General features: G+C 41.9%; 1 protein-coding gene across 1 annotated transcript in view; it reads left to right on the forward strand.

Moving 5' to 3' along the window:
• Positions 1-399: 399 nt before the first annotated feature.
• Positions 400-18858, forward strand: part of LOC119807109 (ovostatin homolog) — a 44456-nt gene continuing 25997 nt past the window's right edge. Inside the window, exons 1-15 of the mRNA XM_042054513.1 lie at positions 400-551; positions 1981-2164; positions 2668-2824; positions 4265-4317; positions 5265-5285; positions 7159-7327; positions 7831-7915; positions 9592-9709; positions 10664-10775; positions 11056-11165; positions 11488-11646; positions 12574-12801; positions 13693-13747; positions 14686-14831; positions 15293-15442. Of these exons, the coding sequence (XP_041910447.1) occupies positions 400-551; positions 1981-2164; positions 2668-2824; positions 4265-4317; positions 5265-5285; positions 7159-7327; positions 7831-7915; positions 9592-9709; positions 10664-10775; positions 11056-11165; positions 11488-11646; positions 12574-12801; positions 13693-13747; positions 14686-14831; positions 15293-15442 (1899 nt within the window). The remainder of the gene's footprint in view (positions 552-1980; positions 2165-2667; positions 2825-4264; positions 4318-5264; positions 5286-7158; positions 7328-7830; positions 7916-9591; positions 9710-10663; positions 10776-11055; positions 11166-11487; positions 11647-12573; positions 12802-13692; positions 13748-14685; positions 14832-15292; positions 15443-18858) is intronic.

Genomic DNA, 18858 nt, shown 5'->3' on the forward strand with positions numbered 1-18858 from the left:
AAACTGTATTCATTTAAACACTGCCTGCCCCATTAGTTTCAGCCTCTTACTCACATCTTGATTAACCCATATCAAATAATCTGTGTAGCACCACAAAGTGGTGCCTTACTGGGAAGATTCTTGGGCCGGAGCTTCATCGCGTCTGGCTCAGAGAGCCAGATGGCATCTGTCTGAGGCATCTACCTCACTTCGTTCTTCCGGTTCTGTCTACTCCACCCACTTAAGGGCTGGCCTATTAAATGGGCCAAGGCAGTTTCTTTATTAACAAATGAAATCAACGCAAACAGAAGACTCTCCCACATCATCTCCCCAAACCGGAAAGACCGCCCACTGAGTGTTCCCCAGCTAAGGTCTGCCATCTCCCAACAGCACCATCTTGAAGACCAAACATTGGTTACAATGGCCCCTTGGGAGACTGTTCACATTCAAACAAAGCAGCCAGCTCTGAAAATATGTCTCAGGCTTCAGGGGTTGCCTTTGGGGAAGAGAGGCTCTCATTTTCATGACTCCCCTCCAGATGCAGGCGCCCTTAGATTTTATAGCCCTCCTTGGTGAGAAAAGGGAGCAAGAAAATGGAAGACAGCATCTGAGGGCCTGTGATGTCCGGAGTGCAGTCATTCAGTGCAGATTCCTGAGATTCAATGTGACTATGTGTATCTGAATTTGTTCTTTTTCTTGTATATCCCTAGGCTCAACAGAACCCACTGAGAATACAAGCATGTGGCATTTGGCCTTTCTTATGTTTATTTTAGGTATCATACATACTTGATGTTAACTGAAAATAAGAAGAGCTCCTGATGTTTTGATGTGGTATAAAAGGCCATTAACTCAAGAGTAAATTCCTGATGGAAATACCTCCCTAAGTCCCTCTTCTTTTGTTCCTTCCTTCCTTCCCCCTTTTCTTATTTCTTTACACCTCCTCTTCCTCTCTCCACTCTTTCTTTCTCTCTCTCTCTCTTTCTTTCTACCTTTCTTTCTTAGTATTTGCTTCACTATGCCTTTAAATACAGAAAATTGAACACTACTTATAAATGATTTTCTTTACTTTATAGGATTATAAAAAATAGCTTAGCACATTCAGTTATCTGTAAAGTGCGTCTGTATTAAGATGTGTGATCCCTTTTGATTTCCTTTTGAGACTCTGTATTGAGACAGTGCTTTGCAGAGCTGTTTTCTTCTGAGCATTACTCCCTCGGTAGCGCTGCGTTGTTGTTGCTGCTGCTGCTGCTGCTGCTGCTGCCAGCCCCGTGTGGCACTCGAAAATAGTATGAACGCCTGTGCGTCACACAGCCACTTTCTTTGTTTTTCTATTCTTCCTGTCCAGCTTGCACTGCCGACTCCAAGCAAGCCAACACCCAGTGAACTTTAGCAGGAAGTTACACATAAACTGATACCCCCTGGGGAGGTAACAGGAGAGGCAATGTGAAGGGATCAGTCTCATGATCCTTGCTCCAAAATGTAATTGATCTTCTATTCTGTGCGACTATAAAGGCAAGGCAGGGTTGGAACAAAGGAAAGAAAAGAAAGCGGCACACCTAGGTAGCTGACTTCTGGTGAGAGGAGGAGAGGATGCTTCTTCTAAAGTTAACCATCAGGCGCTGGGACAAAACGATGCCTGCCATTTTGTTCATTTCTCTTCTGCTTCCTCTTATTCATGCTGTGACTTCAGAACCGTAAGGGAATTCTAAACTCTCTGTATCAAAATATTGGCAATGCCATACCATTAAATGGATTCCGTGTTAAAATCTGGTTGGTTCATTGTTCTATTTCAACTTCAGTGAGTGAGTGCGGGTTTGCCCTCTAAGTATTGAGCAAATATCAGGAGAATCAATGTCCTTAAGACACCACTATGATCATCCAATTTACCATAATCCTGCCTGGAAAGATGTGCAGTTTGGGAAATCCTTCCACAACTTAAGTTTGCTGTTTGTGGAGGGTCTTTAGACGTGTTGACAGAGTGCTGGTGTTCTCTTTGTGCAGGCGATACATCCTGTGGGTTTCTTCGGTGGTACAGCGCTTTTCCCCAGAAAAAGCCTGTCTTCATTTTTTAAACCTCAACGAGTCTGTGTCCTTGAGCGTCATCCTGGAATATGATGGATCCAATACTACTATCTTTGACCAGTCTGTGGAGGCGGGGAACTTCTACGCTTGCACCAATTTCCAAGTGAGGCAGCTGGAGCCCAAGTGGGAATAGGAACCTATTCTCTTAAAGCTGCTTTTCAGTAACTAATCTTGATTTGGAGTGACTTGCAAAATCTGGCCCCGGGCAGAGGGTGGGGGTAGTCTAAATTTCAAGAGAAGCAAAAAACAAAACGAAAAAGTTTAATGTACATCCTATATCGCTGCTGTCGTTGGCGATTTTCTATCATAGTAAATGATGAGCCAATTGCTATTTTAGAGAGTGAATGTGTGTCACGGAGTCTAAAAGGAAAATGTAGGCTCAAGGGTGGAGGGATTTGGTCAGGACAACACAAAAAGAAAATAGACAACAAGAAGATAGGGGCCTGGATTTATTTTGGGGGGGGGACCCTTATACTGAGTTGAGCAATTTCAACAGGTGATCAGGGAGTTTTTTGTCAGGTAGTGAGGGGTTTGCAAGGCTTTGCCTGTCTGAGCATCTAAATTAAGACATGTGATCTTCCCCTCTCTGCTCTTCTGCATAAACAGGTGTCTCAGACATCCTCGGAGCAGTTGGCCTTTGTGACATTACTTGCTCAGGGAAACACTCTGAAAATCTCTGAAAGGAGAGTAGTAGCCATCGCTGCTGAGGAAAACGCAACTTTTGTGCAGACAGATACACCCATCTACAAACCTGGAGACACCGGTAATTCACTGTAAACACAGTCTCCAAACTGAATTTAGGAAAGCTTGTCTTTCTTGTCATTGACGGCTGCATTCCCGTCATCCCTTCAGTTAGGAGACGGCATCCTTAGATCAGGAGCTGATGTTCATAAGACTCTGTCCCGACCTTCCATTGTGTACAAATCCCCCTGACACGGCTACATGGTGCAGTGGTTTCCAGCATAGAATGCAGTGTGTAATTGTTTGATCTAAACCACTGGCCCATAACATGCCTGTTTGGCAAGCTCATTAATTCTCTTTCTCAAGCCAATTATTTCATACCTGGATTAAAGATAATGAAAGTTTCTTGGGACTTTCAAGGAAGAAATGAGAGTCATTGTACAAACAATACCAATCACAACAAAGATCTCACCGGCAACATTGATGGATTCTATTGTTCTGTTTTTATGTTCATTGCGATAACACGTGGAAATCAGACGGAGCCTTTCTGCTTTCTTTACTATTGTCCCAAGCAGATTGTGGCAGACAGAACACCAGGCTAAAAGTAAAAATAACTTGCCTTGAATCTTGGCTCTGTTAATCAATGAATGACTTTTGACAAGTAAATTCTGATCTTTGAGATTTAATTTCTTCATTTGTAAAATTAATGTTTTTGAAATGAAACCACCTGTCCTGGTTAATATTACACATTTCTATGTTTTTCAAGGAGCTGAAAATAGGTTTTATTTTAGCTTAAACAACAGACATTTACTTCTGGCAGTTGTGGAACCTGTGACAGTGTCAGGGGTGGTTTCCCTCAGCGACTCTCTGCTGTGCTCTGACTGATGTGATGATGGAGCCGGGGGCAGGGGAGTTCCTCCACGGAGTCTCCGCTGTGCTCTGAATGGCCAGCTTATATAGGCTTCTTTCACTTTTCTTCTATAATTAATTTTAAGTCATCACAAAAGACTGTGAATTTCATTATGACATTTTCACATATAAAATAGCAAAGATAATTCTTAAAGAGAGACTTTCATTTTCTGATATCCCCTTTACTGCTCCTACTAAAATATTAGAATGAGTGGCACAAAGAGCCCACATCTTTCCTTTATAGTTCTGCTAAAATAACTTAATTTTTGCTAGCATCATTTTCAAGGAAAATAAATGTTTCACAGTTTTGTTTCTATGAATAATCTGTCACGAATTCTGTTTCAAGATGTCCCAATCTTTCATCTCATGGCCAACAGCGTAAAAGTCTCTAATGGTAGCTGGTGTCAGCACTGGGAACAAAAGGAATCATTAGCAAAGGGACGATACAGTGAGAAGTTTTCCCCAATGAACTCCTAACCTCAAAGGGTCAAGTGAGAGCAGGGGGGAGGGGATATGGGAAAGCAGTTAACTGTGTATATATTTGGAACAACCAATGCTGTAAGGTGGGAATCACGAGAGAAACACTTTGTGACCCTGCCCTATGTTCTTTCAGTTCTCTTTCGCATTGTGACACTGAACGCCTGGCTCAAACCTGTCGATGACTTGGTGAGTCCGCAGTGTCTAATGATGGCACAATGGAACTTAAATCCAGTAATCAAATCCATTGCTATACAAAGCGCCTTTCGGGAATGTAAGTCAGCGTACTTCAGATACCTGCCCATCCATGCTTTATTCCTGCACTATTCACGATAGCCAAGGTGTGGCACCAACGTAGGTGTCCATCAGCAGATGGATGGATAAAGCGTCCGTGGTGTGTGTATATGACGGAGTTTTATTCAGACATAAAGAATAGAATTATGTCATTTGCACAAAAATTAATAGAACTGGAGTTCATTGTGTTAGGTTAAATTAGCCAGACTCAAAAGATAAATATCATGTTTTCTTTCATGTGCATAATTATACCCAAACACACACAAACACCTACACATGCACACACACGCACGCACACACACACACACACATGCACAAACACATGGGACATGAAAGTAAAAGGGATACCATGAAGGTAGAGAAACAGTTCTAAAGGGAGAAGGGACAGAGAGGATGTGAGAGAGAGAGAAAAAGAAAATACCATGATTTCTCTCATATGTTGGATCTAGACTTAGCTATTTACACACACACACACACACACACACACACACACACAAGCAAGGGTGAGGTGGGGCAGGCAGGAGAGGGTGATATGAAGTGAACCCAAGCATGATGCAATGATGCATATGTGTGAAAATAACATAACAAAGCCCATTGTTTTATACACTCACTAAAAGAATTAATTAAAAAAATAAACCTTGGGCCGGGCGGTGGTGGCACACACCTTTAATTCCAACACTTGAGAGGCAAAGACAGGTGGATCTCTGTGAGTCCAAGGCCAGCCTGGTCTCCAGAGCAAGAGCCAGGACAGCCTCCAAAGCTACATAGAGAAACCCTTGGGAGCAACACTATTTGGCAAAAGAATGTCTCACTAAAATGCCATTCTGTGTTTTTTTCTTCAGTACCCTTCAATCACTGTTCAGGTAAGACATCTACTTTCCATTTCCGGTTTTAAAACATTCAGATTAGGAGTGGCATGTTTCCAGTTTTTCCATTTTATATAACGAAAAATTAAGACAATTGAAATAAATGGTTAGAAGTAGGCTTAAAATATAAGTTTGAAAACTCTGAAGGTGCCTAGAAATAATGTTTTCTTGTCCATGAATCCCCAAGAGTATTGTGCCAGAAATTTGAAGACAGAAACTTGTTTCTTTTCCCCCTCTGTATAATTCTAAATCTTATCATCATCGCTGAATAAACATATTTTGTTGATTTTTTTATTAGATGTCTTGCACTTGCCATGTAATTAGCTGGGCTTTCAGCTTGCTCGTAAATAACGATCAATCCCTATATTCATTTTCTCTGCATGCGGTATGTGCTCCATCATTAGCTAATCCTGGAGGTCAGGATCTAGGCTCATAATTCACAGTTATGGGCAAACTCAGACACTCACAAACTTCCAACTGGCCTGTCTAATAGTTGGATGCATTAAGTTCTTCATATGGGTGGCATCCTTAAGGTGACATGAATTCCAGGTGAACCAGTCTCGGGTTCTCTGCATTTCTCAACAGTTTGCTATCATATCTGCTGTGTTCTACTGAGAGAAACACAAAGCTTGGTTAACATTGGCTTAGATGAGGAGTCGTTCACCAGTCGCAAGTCACACCGTGTCGGTGTGGGCACCCAGAGCAGCATGGTGGCGTTCACCGAGCGTGGTGTTTTAGCCTCAATGCACATGATGCCTGGTTCTTTTGGAAATAGTTCATTCTGCTCTGTGACACCCACTCACATCTAAGCCAGCGTGGGCTCTCATGGGCAATCCTGAAGGAAAAGAGGTCTAGGATATCGAACACTCCAAACTTGAAAGTAGAGGAAAACAAATCATTAAAACCTTTGAAACAGTGGCAGTTTTGCTTCCTTACATAATCTGTTTAATGAGGCCTCTTTAAAGAAGTCTTTTAAACATGACCGCTTTAATCAGAGCTGGAAAGTGTAAAATAGTTATGGAAGTAAACATGTGTGTGGCCATGTGCTGAAAGCAAATGAAGAAGGTTGCTTTCTGATAACTGTCCCTGATTTTTAATATTACAGAAATTCCACGTAGTTATTGTTGGATAGGATAATCCATGGCCAATTTAGATAGAGACCAGGTGGAAATCTGTGACAAAATCATTTTTAATTTTTATTCTTAATTAATTAAAAAATAATATTTTAATTAAACTAATTAAAATTAATGGTTAATAAACTTAATAATTTATAATGTGTTGATTATTATACCTGGGTATTTTGCCTATGTCTATTGGCACCACATGCATGCAGTACCTGCAGAGGCCAGAAGATGGCGTCAAATCCCCTGGAACTGGAGTCACAGATGGTTATGAACCACCACCAAGGTGCTGGGAATTGAACTCAGGACCTCTAGAAGAGCAGCCAGTGCTTTTAACCACTGAGCCATCTCTCCAGCCTCTGTGATGATCATTTTAATCATTCTAAATGTTTAATATGATTGGTGTCCCTTTATATACTTATTAGCTATGATTTCACTCTGCTTTGGAGAGTACTATTCTGGACTAAGTATGCTGAATTTCTAATTTTTTAAACTATATTACTTTGGAAAGATAAAAGTCAAAGGTGTCAGTTATACATTATTTTTATATGAATTTTAGTTTTAAGAGAAAGAAACATCAATTGACTATGTTGGAGTAGTTACGTTGTACCAGGGACTTGAGGTCATTAGTCAGACATTATAGTAGGTTCACTCTTTGCTTCCAATAACTATGGAGAACACTCACGGTAAGGAAAGCGTCATTTTCACACACAACATCTGATCATCCTTCTTTATTCACCGTTCTCGAGGATCCCGAAAGCAATGTGATTTTCCAGTGGGAAAACGTAACCACTTTCAGAAACATCACCCAGCTGGCATTCCATCTGACTCCAGAACCCATGTTTGGGGATTACACAATTGCCGTAAGAAAACGATCTGGAATGACAGCGGTGCACCGGTTCACCGTTAATCGGGATGGTAAGCAAGTACTGGTTTTGATTCTCCTGCCGACGAGTTCAAAGCAACAGAACAAAACTTTCTAGACCCGGGGGTGGGGGAAAGCAGCTGGAGCCAGGCTGGGCCTCTGCTGTCTGCTTTTCTGTGGCCTCCCAGGTCCTCCCTTTGCCTTGCTCCCGGTCCACGTCTTTCTCTGATCCTTGCCCACCCCTCCCCTCACCGAAGAAATACCTCATTTTTCTGAGATTCCGATGCTCTCCTAAAAAAGATCTAACAGCTAAAACATAAAAAAGAGTGAATTTTCGAGGCTAGACAAAAACAATAGATAAAAATAAACAAGCCACCAACAGCAAAAATCAAAACAAACAAACTACGGAAAAGTTGCCCTTTAATGAGGCACCAGCACAGCCCCGGGTGAACTGCAGGGCTCGTGGAGGAAAACAGCCTGCAGGGACACAGTTTGCTCTAATTGCAGAAGCTCTGCTGTAGGGATTCTCAGCTGAAGCGTGTTTCTTTGTTTTCAGTACTGCCCAGATTTGAAGTTGAGGTCAGGGCACCAGAGACAGTAACGATTGCAGACCATCAATTTCAAGTGGTTGCATGTGCAAAGTAAGTGTTTCCTCAGACTAATCCATCCCTACAGGGTAAATTAAGTCTAATTATAAAATGCCATTTATATACTTACATTAAAATTATTTTAGAAATTTGTGAATGCTTGATAAATATAAAGGAAAGCAAACTACAGTGTGTTCTACCAATTGATAGCACATTATAGCTGATTTTCCTCTAATACTTTGTGAAATTTTTCCCTAGTTATATTTATTCTTTTCTTTCCATTTTATCTAATATTTTAAAGACAAACATCTCTATATTTTGCTAGTCTTTCTGTCTCTTCCAACTCCTTGCCCTGTAAGCATATCTTCACATGCAAATGGCAGTTTTGCTTAATTATTGTTCTACTATATAACATGTAACCTGTTGTATTGTGTTTTCTAGTAATTTATGCATTGGTAGTAGATGTCTTCTGAAAAACTGTGTAATAGTCTGACTTAGAACTGAAAATTGTTTACTTAAGAAAGAGTTCACTAAAGGTAATTGCCGAGTCAAAATGTATAAATAATATTCTTTTAGTTATAAATGTCAAGTTGTTCACCTAACTCCAGCCACTGGTGTGAAAGTACTGGCTTCACTGAATCTTTACCTTCATTGAGGGTTTTTAGAAAAGGAGGAAGGAAGGGAGAGAGGGAGGGAAGAAAGGAGTGAGGGAGGGAGGGAGGGAGGAGGGAGGAGGGAGGGAGGGAGGGAGGGAGGGAGGGAGGGAGGGAGGGAGGGAGAGAGGAAAGTGAGCTATTAAAAGTTTATAATTTAGCTTGAATTTATTTGGGTTTCCTAACATAGAAACACCCTATCTGCTCTTAGGAACATTTATCCCCTGTTTGGAGAAATTATTTCTGATGCCCTTCATCCTTTTTGTGATATCTTTTTTCAAATCTATAACAATATGTAAAACAGCTGGTATTTATTAGGTGGCAGCTAGAGAAATTATTCCCACAGTGTCGTAAGCTGGGAGCTGTCACCATCTCAACTTTATAAATCAAGATAAGCCATGAGTACTGGGATAGCCTCGGCTTTGGGAGTGCTCTGGTGGCCGATGGTTACACCTGGGCAGTTTGGAGTCACCGTCATTCTGTCATTTGATAACTATGCCATCCTATGAGCAGACACCTTGTGAGAGACGCTGAATGCTCTAACAGCTGGCATAAAACACTCATTTTGTGTGTGTGTGTGTGTGTGTGTGTGTGTGTGTGTGTGTGTGTGTGTGTATTCAATATATTGAAGCTGCAGTCTGGAAAGGGCTACCTGCTGAAGGCATAAAGGGGGGTCTTCATATTCTCCCAAGAATCTTGGAGTCCGTCTGTGTCTCTCAGAGAAGGATCAAGACATTTCTCTGAGCTTCCGTGCAGAGTATCTGCTCACTTTCCAATACTTCTGACAGATTAAATATATTTAAAATTTTTACTCATTACATTTTTCTTCACTGATATTTTAGATCATCTAAAACTAAATGTAACTATGAATTTATTTTTGTTTGTTTGCTGTTTGGAAAACCAGCCAGGTCCTCTTCATAAATTAATTTCGCCTAAATTCTGTGGCAGAAAATAACCTCAAAGGTGTTCAGATGGCAGCGCTCAGTCTCAAGGCTTCATATACGATTTCCGATGAAGTACATACATGTCACTCTGGTACTGCCCATCTGTGATCATGGATGCACCTTCTCCCACTAGGTACACCTACGGCCAGTCTGTGCACGGGAAAGCCCAGATCCGGGTGTGCAGAGAGTTTTCCTCCTCTGGGTATTGTGAGAGCGATAATAATGAAATATGCGAGCAGTTCACTGCGCAGGTACAGACCCCGGGCTTGCTCCAGAGGGACATCTCCACTCCCTTCTCTTAGTGATTGTATTCCTTTACAAAAGGACTCCTAGCACTGTCATCGTGCAGCTAGCGGAGGTTAGAGCTCAGTGAGGTGAAGAACACAGAGATATCACAGGTTTAAAATAACGTCTTTGCCTGTAGGTTTTTAAATCTGCAAAGAAACTCATTGCTTCCCTGTGCTCTGTGCCATTGGATGGTCTTCACGGCCGTTCCTTGGAGAATCCTCTCTCAGGCAGTTCATTTGGAAACACCTGCAACCCAGAGTGTTCTGTGTGCACTGTTCTAGACTTCTATTCTTCTCCATTCTGAATCCTGCTTATGAAAATCTCACCTGGGTTTACCATCATTAATACAATTTTGTGCATGTCTCTAAGCCACTGATTTTAATTCTCATCTTTTTAATTTTTTTAAGATTTATTTTTTAAACATGTGCATGGGTGTGATAATACTGCCTAGACCAAGGGATTGATATGAGGGTCAAATGAATTAGTGTATCCTTCCAATGTCTAAATTTTGAAGTTAGTAGATATTTCTAATATATACAGATTTCTAATTATTGTTGTTAGTAGTGAAAAAGTATGTTTCTCCTATTTCAAATAATAAACCGTTACAGGTATTGGCATCCTTCATTTAAGGGGTATTTATTACTCTTGGGATATCATTAACTGTATTCTCATCCTTTAACTGTTTCATGCCTGCGTTATTTCCAGGAGAATGGCCTTGAATCTGTAAAGTGCAGATATGTCCCTTCTCTTGATGTACGTCTTCTCCCACTTTATCTTCCTGTTTTAACTTTCTTTATTGGTTCAGTGACTTGGTGGGGGACCCCTGGGCACACAGGAGTGGGATGCATCTGTGCTAAAATTTTATGAGACTGTTGGATCCCTAACTTCTTCATTATACCTCTGTTTATTTTTTTCAGCTGAAAGATGGCTGTGTTTCTCAAACTGTCAACACGAAAGTCTTCCAACTATACCGCTCTGGATTTTTTATGACATTTAATGTGAATGTACTGGTCACAGAATTTGGAACAGGTAATGAGAGTGTTTTATGAACAAATTGGGAATACATCGTGACCCACTGAGAAAGAAAACCATACAGGTTAGCAAAATTGTGTATTAATTATTAATTACTGCTCAAAGGGGTAAAGAAACATCTTTAAAGGTGGCTTTTGCGGGGAATGGAAGTATTGAACCCATGGTCTCACATATGCTCAGGCAGCAAGTTTCTACCACTGAGATACACGCCCCACCCTCACAGGTTTTGTTCAAATGATTAATCCCTTCCTGACGCTGTGTTTTGTTATTTCTTCAGGTGTGCAGATCAGTAAAAAACACCCTGTTTTTATCACTTCGGTGCTTGGCAGCGTGAGCTTTGAGAACATGGACTCTTTCTACAGGAGAGGGATCACTTACTTTGGAACTGTAGGTTTGTCTAGATGTTTTAGATGTTTGGTTTTCTTTGTTCACAGATTATTGCTTGAAATTTCCTAGACACTTTTTTCTAGGTTCACAACCCACTTTTAACATTGCTATGTCTGATACGTTTGGAAAGTTCTAGGCTAAAAGAAAGCAACGTGTGAAATGATAGCCAGCTTCTCCTGTTTTATGTGTAAACACAATTAGCAGGATGGATATTTCTATTCGCTGAAGTTTCTGTTAAGTGGTTGCTCTCATGAACTCAGAATTCCCTGTAGACGTGTGAAGTCCGGGTCATAAAAGGATTAACATATCTGCTCTTGTACAGCTTAGATTTTCTGGTCCTGATAACACACCGATGGTGAGCAAGCTTTTGCAACTGGAGCTCAATGGCAAATTTCTAGGAAATTATACCACAGATGGAAAAGGGGAAGCTCAGTTTTCCATCAACACTTCAGAGATCTTCAATGCACAGATCAGCCTGAAAGTAAGACATCCAAGGGTGGGTGGAGACTGAGGAATCCCGCAGAGGCCCAGTGCTAGGGGCTTAGAGCATGAGAAGGCTCTTAGATGGTAGCATATTTTCTGCGACTGGCTTGTCCCTTCAGTACATGGTGAGAACAGAGATCAGACAATGAGACACCAGTGTTCTCTTCTGGTGACTCTACCATGACCAATATTAATGCTGTGGAAGAACAAGTAGCATGTAAGAAAATCTGGCCTTTGTCCTTACGTCATTCGGTGCACAGAGGGAGAAATGCTGTGGGATCTCTTCTGAAACGTCTACAGGTGTTTGCAGTTAAACTGTTTGTCATGGTTCACATGCAGGTGAAGGATACAGAACTTAAATCTAGTTCTCTGGCTGTCATTAAAGGTAAAAAGTCAAAGCACAGTAGTTATGCACCTAAGATGCTGAGTCAGGAGGATCTTGAATTGCAGGCCACATTGGACTACATAGTCAACCATCCCCTGACTGTCCCCACCAACAAACACAGAGAGAGAGAGAGAGAGAGAGAGAGAGAGAGAGAGAGAGAGAGAGAGAGAGAGAGAGAGAGAGAGAGAGAGAGAGAGAGAGAGAGAACATAACAGTTCACTGTTAGTCCAATTAGACACTCACATAACCACGGTCATTTTTTTATATACAGGAAAGAGAATAGTGTTATTATTATCTCATTTTCTATGAGTCAGTTCTTTCCTTCCACCACAGCAGTGCCCAGAGTCAAGCTTGAGTGGTCAGGCCTGGTGGCAAGTGTCCTTACATGCTGAGCCACCTTGCCAGACTCCCCAATAACAGCTACCAGTCAGCTTCCTCCCTGCTCTAAAGAGATGAGAAGCCTTGTGTTCTGAAGCATTCCCGCTCTTCGGAAGTGCCCACCATTCTAACGTCTTTCCTTTGTTTGTTCTGTCATGGCAGGCCGTATATGTCCGACCCGGAGTCTGCCATCGTCCCAGCTGGTTGAACCCTGAGTATTTGGATGCCTACTTCACAGTCTCTCGCTTTTACTCCCAAACCAACAGCTTCCTGAAGATTGTTCCTGAGCCAGAGCAGCTTCCCTGTAATCAAGAGAAGATAATTTCAGTACTTTACTCCCTAAACCCTGAGGCCTACAAGGATGACTCAGGCGTGAACTTCTTCTATTTGGTAAGTCTCAGCTGGCGGATCTGTCTACTCAGCACAACCCGGTTTAGGAGGTGTCATCTCTTAGGACTTGGCTACCTGAGTGAACTCTGTCTACCCACTTTGCTGATGAATAGCCCTGGCTCCATTAAGGACACGGGAGCCGGCTTGCAAAATAATCCCCGGCAATCTGAGTTCCCATGAGACCGAAACACTTGCTTCTTCAGTCAGTCCATTATACTTCCCATCAATATTTATGAGCATGTGAGAGGGTAAGCAACAGGGAAAGTTCAAAATGCTGAGCGGTCAAGGAGGCTGCTCTCATTCCCTCTCACCAAGGCTTCCTGGAGAGGAAAAACAGACTCGGAAATTAAGACGCTCCTACTTCTATCCCCCCTCCCCTCTCCTAGTCGTTAAGCATGTCCACCTTGGGCACCTTGTTCAGACTCTCTAAGCCCTGGCGTTCTCAGCTGTATATTCCTAACTGGAAACGATAAAGGAATCAATTAGACGCACCAACTACAATAGTAGGCTTGAGGCACTGTTAAAGAGCTTCACATATGTCAAGCCACCTGGTCAGCTTCACGGGCACTCCATTTCACAGCATGGAACAGAGGCAAATGGATAAACAATGGGCAGGTAAAGCCGCCAGCTTGTGCATGCATTGGATGGCTTCGCAAATTTTCTGGTGTTTTCTCTGTTCCGGCCCAACATGTATGAAGTTCCCTTTTAGTGTTCAGTAGTGGACACTATCTTGTTACAGGTCACTCGATCAGTCCACGATGACACATACGATGCTAGCTGCACTATGACACAATATGACGGTCACTGCAGTACTCACTCAGGGTCCGTCCACGATGAGGCGATACGATGCTAGCTGCAGTACTCACACAGGGTTTTCTTTGTCTGCCTCAGGTGATGGCGAGAGGAAGCATCTTCCTCAGTGGGCAGAAGGAAGTCAGAAGCCAAGGTGGATATGATGCACTTGCTTTGAAATACGCACCTTATCGTCACGCTTTTGTCTAGAAGTTAGGACGGGCACTTGTTTCCACTTGCAGTTGGAGGGGAGTAGATAGCATAGCCTGAGGTAATAGACAAAATAGTTTAAACAAGGAGATTGCTACCTTTCTATCAATGTTCTGGTTGGCTTTTTGTTACTGTGATATGCACTGGCCAAAAGCAACTTGGAGAGCAAAGGGTTTATTTCATCTTATACGTTCACCTTGGAGGGAAGTTGGGGCAGGAACCTGGAGGCAGGAATTGGAGCAGAGACCTTGGGAAAATGCTGCTTACTGACTTTCCCAGCCTGCTTTCTTATACCCCCTAGGTTCACCTGCCCAGGACTGGAACAGGCCAGAGTGGTCTGGGCCCTCCCACATCAATCTTTAGTCAAGAAAATGCCCCTATAGACATGCCCACGGGGCAATCAGATGGAGTCAATTTCTTAATTTCCCAGGTGATTCTAGTTTGTGTCAAGTTGACAAAAAAAAATAGCTGGTACAGGAGGCTGGAGAGATGGCTCAGAGGTTAAGAGCACCAGCTGCTCTTCCAGAGATCCTGAGTTCAATTCCCAGCAACCACATGGTGGCTCACAACCATCTATAATGAGATCTGGTACCTCTTCTGGTGTATATATGTTAGCATTGTATGCATAATAAATAAATAAATCTTAAAAAATAGCGGGTACATTACTATCAGTTAATCACACACCTTATAGAAGAGGGGTGTCTAAGACATTCCTGTTGTAATACCGTCCTTATCTGTGTATAAGTCCCCGCTTCTTATTTGCATTTGAATAGGGCCCTGTTTACCTTTCCTGTCCTCAAACAATTCTCCTTCATCCAAACAAACCCACACATACGTTAGGGCCAGCACCATGTGGTCTGTGAACTCTGCCTGTTTCCACAGCCTGGAACGGGAATTTCTCGCTCCCCATCAGCATCCGCGCCGATCTGGCACCAGTGGCTGTCCTCTTTGTCTACACCCTCCACCCCAGCGGGGAAATCGTTGCGGATAGTGTCAAGCTCCAGATTGACAAGTGCTTTAAAAACCAGGTAATGTTTCTTCTAACGGCAGGTCAGCATTTTGCTTCCTGCCACTTTCTTTTTTAAATTTCTTCTACTTTGTGTGTGTGTGTGTGTGTGCGCGCGCGCGTGCATGTGCATACACACATGCATGTGTGCCCATGAAGTGAGTGCATGAGGATCAGTGGACAGTTTGTAGGATTTCATTCTCTCTTTTCCCCATTTGGCTTCCAGGGATCAACCTCAAGCTGTTAGCCTTGGTAGCAAGCCCTCTAACCCCTGAGCTATTTTGCCAGCCCTCATAACCTTTACCCAGTAATCTCCTAGCTAAATTGATAAAGAATGAGAATCGTGAAAAGTTAGTCATCTTGAAGATGCCTGATCGTGGGGAGCTAGGGCACGGAGAAAGGAGATATTCCAAAAGGGAACTGAGAATGGACAGGAAAATGCATGTTATCTCCACCCTCATTGGTTGCCTTTCTCTGCTTCAGGTCAGTGTGAAGTTCTCAAAGGAGCAGGACCTGCCCGGCTCCACCACCCGTCTATGTCTTCAAGCAGCCCCGGACTCCTTCTGTGCCCTGCGATTGGTGGACAAAAGTGTCCTTCTGCTGAAACCCGAACAAGAACTGTCTCCTGAAAGTGTAAGCCCCCTTGTTTTTCCCTCGCTGTCTCCGAGCTGTGTGGATGCAGGCACTGGCCGTCGGATGTTCGAGGCCAGCCTGGTCTACAAGAGCTAGTTCCAGGACAGGCTCTAAAAAAAAAAGCTGCAGAGAAACCCTGTCTCGAAAAACCAAAAAAAATAAAATAAAATAAAATAAAAAAAAAAAAAAAGATAATTTTACTCGAGATGTGACGTGCCAAAATCATCTTTGCTTCTGTGTTCCTTCCTCGGTTGCTAGAACGGGTCACTAGCTACGTGAGTTTCCTGCCTGGCAGAACTCTCCCAATAGCTAGAGCAGGTTAAGAATTCTAAAGCAATGCGATCTTTTATTTTATTTTTTAATTTTTATTATTTATTTATTTATTTTTTTTTTTTTTTTGGTTTTTCGAGACAGGGTTTCCCTGTAGTTTCTAGAGCCTGTCCTGGAACTAGCTCTTGTAGACCAGGCTGGCCTTGAACTCAGAGATCCGCCTGCCTCTGCCTCCCGAGTGCTGGGATTAAAGGCGTGCGCCACCACCGCCCGGCTGCAATGCGATATTTTAAAGTCATAGTGGGAGAGGTTTTCAGTCGGTCTCTGTGCCCTTTGATAATGTCAAATTATAATAATTATGCGATGTCAGATTATATTCTCAGCTCTAACTAACTTCCTAGCCCAGGATGACCCAGGCCTATCTTTATCTTCTTTGTTCCTGCCTTGAAAACTGTTTTTGTTTTTATTGAAAACTGTTGTGTTTCTGGGAACACAGGTTCCTTGAATATGAAATATTTATCTAGTTATTTTTTCTTAAGTAAAATATATCCAGTTGACAAATTACCTCTGCTCAAATGCCGCGAGACACTGCCCTTATCCTCAACGGCTTTTCTATTTATTATAAATTATTTCTCAGTTCTACATTCTGTTCCTTTGGTTTTTCTTTTCCTATGTCAGTCCCACAGGTTCAAGGATAAAGATTAATTTTTGGTTATCAACTCCTTCGGCCAAGGAGTTCCAGGCATCTCATCTCCAGGCTGCCCCTTGCTATTATAATTGATTTTTAATATTAATATACTTCTAACTTCTCTAGCTCAAGGAGGGAAACCCAACTGACATTTTTACTGTGATTGCGTGGGATTTACAAATTAACTTCAGCACTGCCCCCTATTGGGGGGCTATTCTAATTCAGAATTTGGCTTTTTATTTTTCCAAGCATATTTTTCTGTCACTTATGAACTAAGTTTTAAATAGTTTTCTCATGTAAATTGTTCATGACAGCTCTGTCGCCACAGTAAACAAGGCTTTCTGCAACTACGTAGTCTACTGTTACTCATGGACCCGCAGCTGTTCTACATTTTGCTAAATTGATAAATTCCTTTATTAATTGGATTATATTTTTCATTGATTCTCTGTTTCTGTGTATTACATAACCATCAATAGAAAGTTTTCTTTTTCTTGCCCTCCCTCCCAGTCTCCCCTCTTCCCTCCCCTTTCCTTCCTTCCTTTCTTCCTTCCTCCCTTCCCTCCCTCCCTCTCTTTCTCCCTTCCTCCCTCTTCCTTCCTTCCTCCCTCCCTCCCTCTCTCTTCCTCCCTTCCTTCCCTCTCATCCCATGCCTCCTGCAGGATTCCAGCACAGTGTGACATCCTGAAGACAGCAGCATCCTTTCCTTGTTCTTGCCTTAGTAGAAACCACAGTGGAACCTGAGCTCCTGCTGGCTCATGTGGGACAGTCTCTTGACAACTTTCTATGTTTGTTTTATAAAAGTTGGCCCGTTTAAATATTGTCTTTCGGTTGGTGCTAGTTTGCCTCATTTCTTAAGCAATTAAGATAAAAATATTTATTATTTTATTGTATGAATATTTTGTCTGCATATACATCTCTGCATGCTGGAAATCGAACCCAGGTTCTCTGAAGCACAGCCAGTGCTCCTAACCACTGAGCCATCTCTCCCAATCCTAGATTAAGAATTTTATGGAAATTTCCAAATTCATTTTGTTGAAAATTAAGGAAGTCCTTATGACCTAAGAGCTATGCTTTCTGTGTCAACAGTTGTTTCTTTATGTTTTATTATATTTTATGATTATGCTTTTTCCCTTATTCATCGCTGACTTACCCATTTTTTGCTGAGTTATCAACTAAAAATAAAGTGGCTTTTGTGGGGGTTTGCTTGGTTTGGGTTTGATGCTCTGCCCCATTATTCTTACATTTTGTCATTGTTGTTTTTAGTAGTATTTTAAAAATCTATCTCATATTAATGTAGTTAAACAGGTTAGAAGTCTAGGCATTTTCCTGTGATATCATTGGCTGTCTGTTGTTTGCTATGGTGGTGGGATTGGAGCCAGGACTCGTGTGTGCAAAGCAAGGACTTTGTCACTAAACTCTGTTCCTAGCCCTGCTCCCCGCCTTCAAACTCCCCCATAGATGCCAATGTCTAGTGATTGCTCCATTTCTGTTTTTCAGAATTTTTTTTTTCTGTTTGAAGTTACCCCTTTATGCCAAACATTCACATACTGGGACTTTTGTAATTGTATGTAAAAGACAATTTGTCGTAGCTTACTCAGTTATTTTGGGTTATTCTGCTTTATGGTCAGTGATATTTCTATTTTATAAAAGCCCTCTGGTGTGTCGATATGCTCAGATATGGGTTTTGAAATGTTCATGCATGTTATGAAGATATAGTTCTTGGTTTTAACTCATTTTATAGCTATTAAATCTGATTACATATGTGTATGTATATATGTATGTATACTTATATGTGTGTGTATATAAAAGTTGCATCTTTCCTTCCCTGGAGAACACATAATGCTTACAGTTGTGTTTCTCTCTCGTTTCCTGAACTACTCTGCTTCCCAAGCCGTCTTTGGGTTTCCTGAATCGTATCCTCTGCTGGCTTCCTCAGAAGGGCACATGGTTACCATGACACTTCCCTCCCAGAATCATTTTTCCTAAAGCCTTGACTTAGAAGCGGAGCATGGTGGTGGACCCCTGTGACCTCGCCACTTGGAAGGCGGAGGCAGGAGGATCAGGAGATGACGGCCAGTGAGACATGAGACCTGTCTATAAAAACAAAGCAAACAGCAAACAGAAACTTTTAAAAATAAAGAACAATGCCTCGATGCATGAAAGATGGGCTAAGTGACCATGTGCTTTTCTTTAGATTTCTTGAGAACCCTGCTCCCCTATACCTCGCTGTGGACATTATTTTAAGGAATTGTGCTGTCAGGTGAACTTATTTTCCATGGTAGGTTATTTGATCTTCTTCCCTGGAGGCCTTGGAGGGTTTTTCCCCCTTTATATTTAAACTAAACATTTTAGTAAAATGTCACTTAGGATTTATTGTGTGGGGGAAAATCCAAAGCTGACCCTGAATTATAACTTAAATTTTAAGTTTTTTTTATTTCTTCCTGTCTTGAAATTTTTT

Source organism: Arvicola amphibius, chromosome 2 (assembly GCF_903992535.2).
Source record: "Arvicola amphibius chromosome 2, mArvAmp1.2, whole genome shotgun sequence".
Taxonomy (NCBI): Eukaryota; Metazoa; Chordata; class Mammalia; order Rodentia; family Cricetidae; genus Arvicola; species Arvicola amphibius.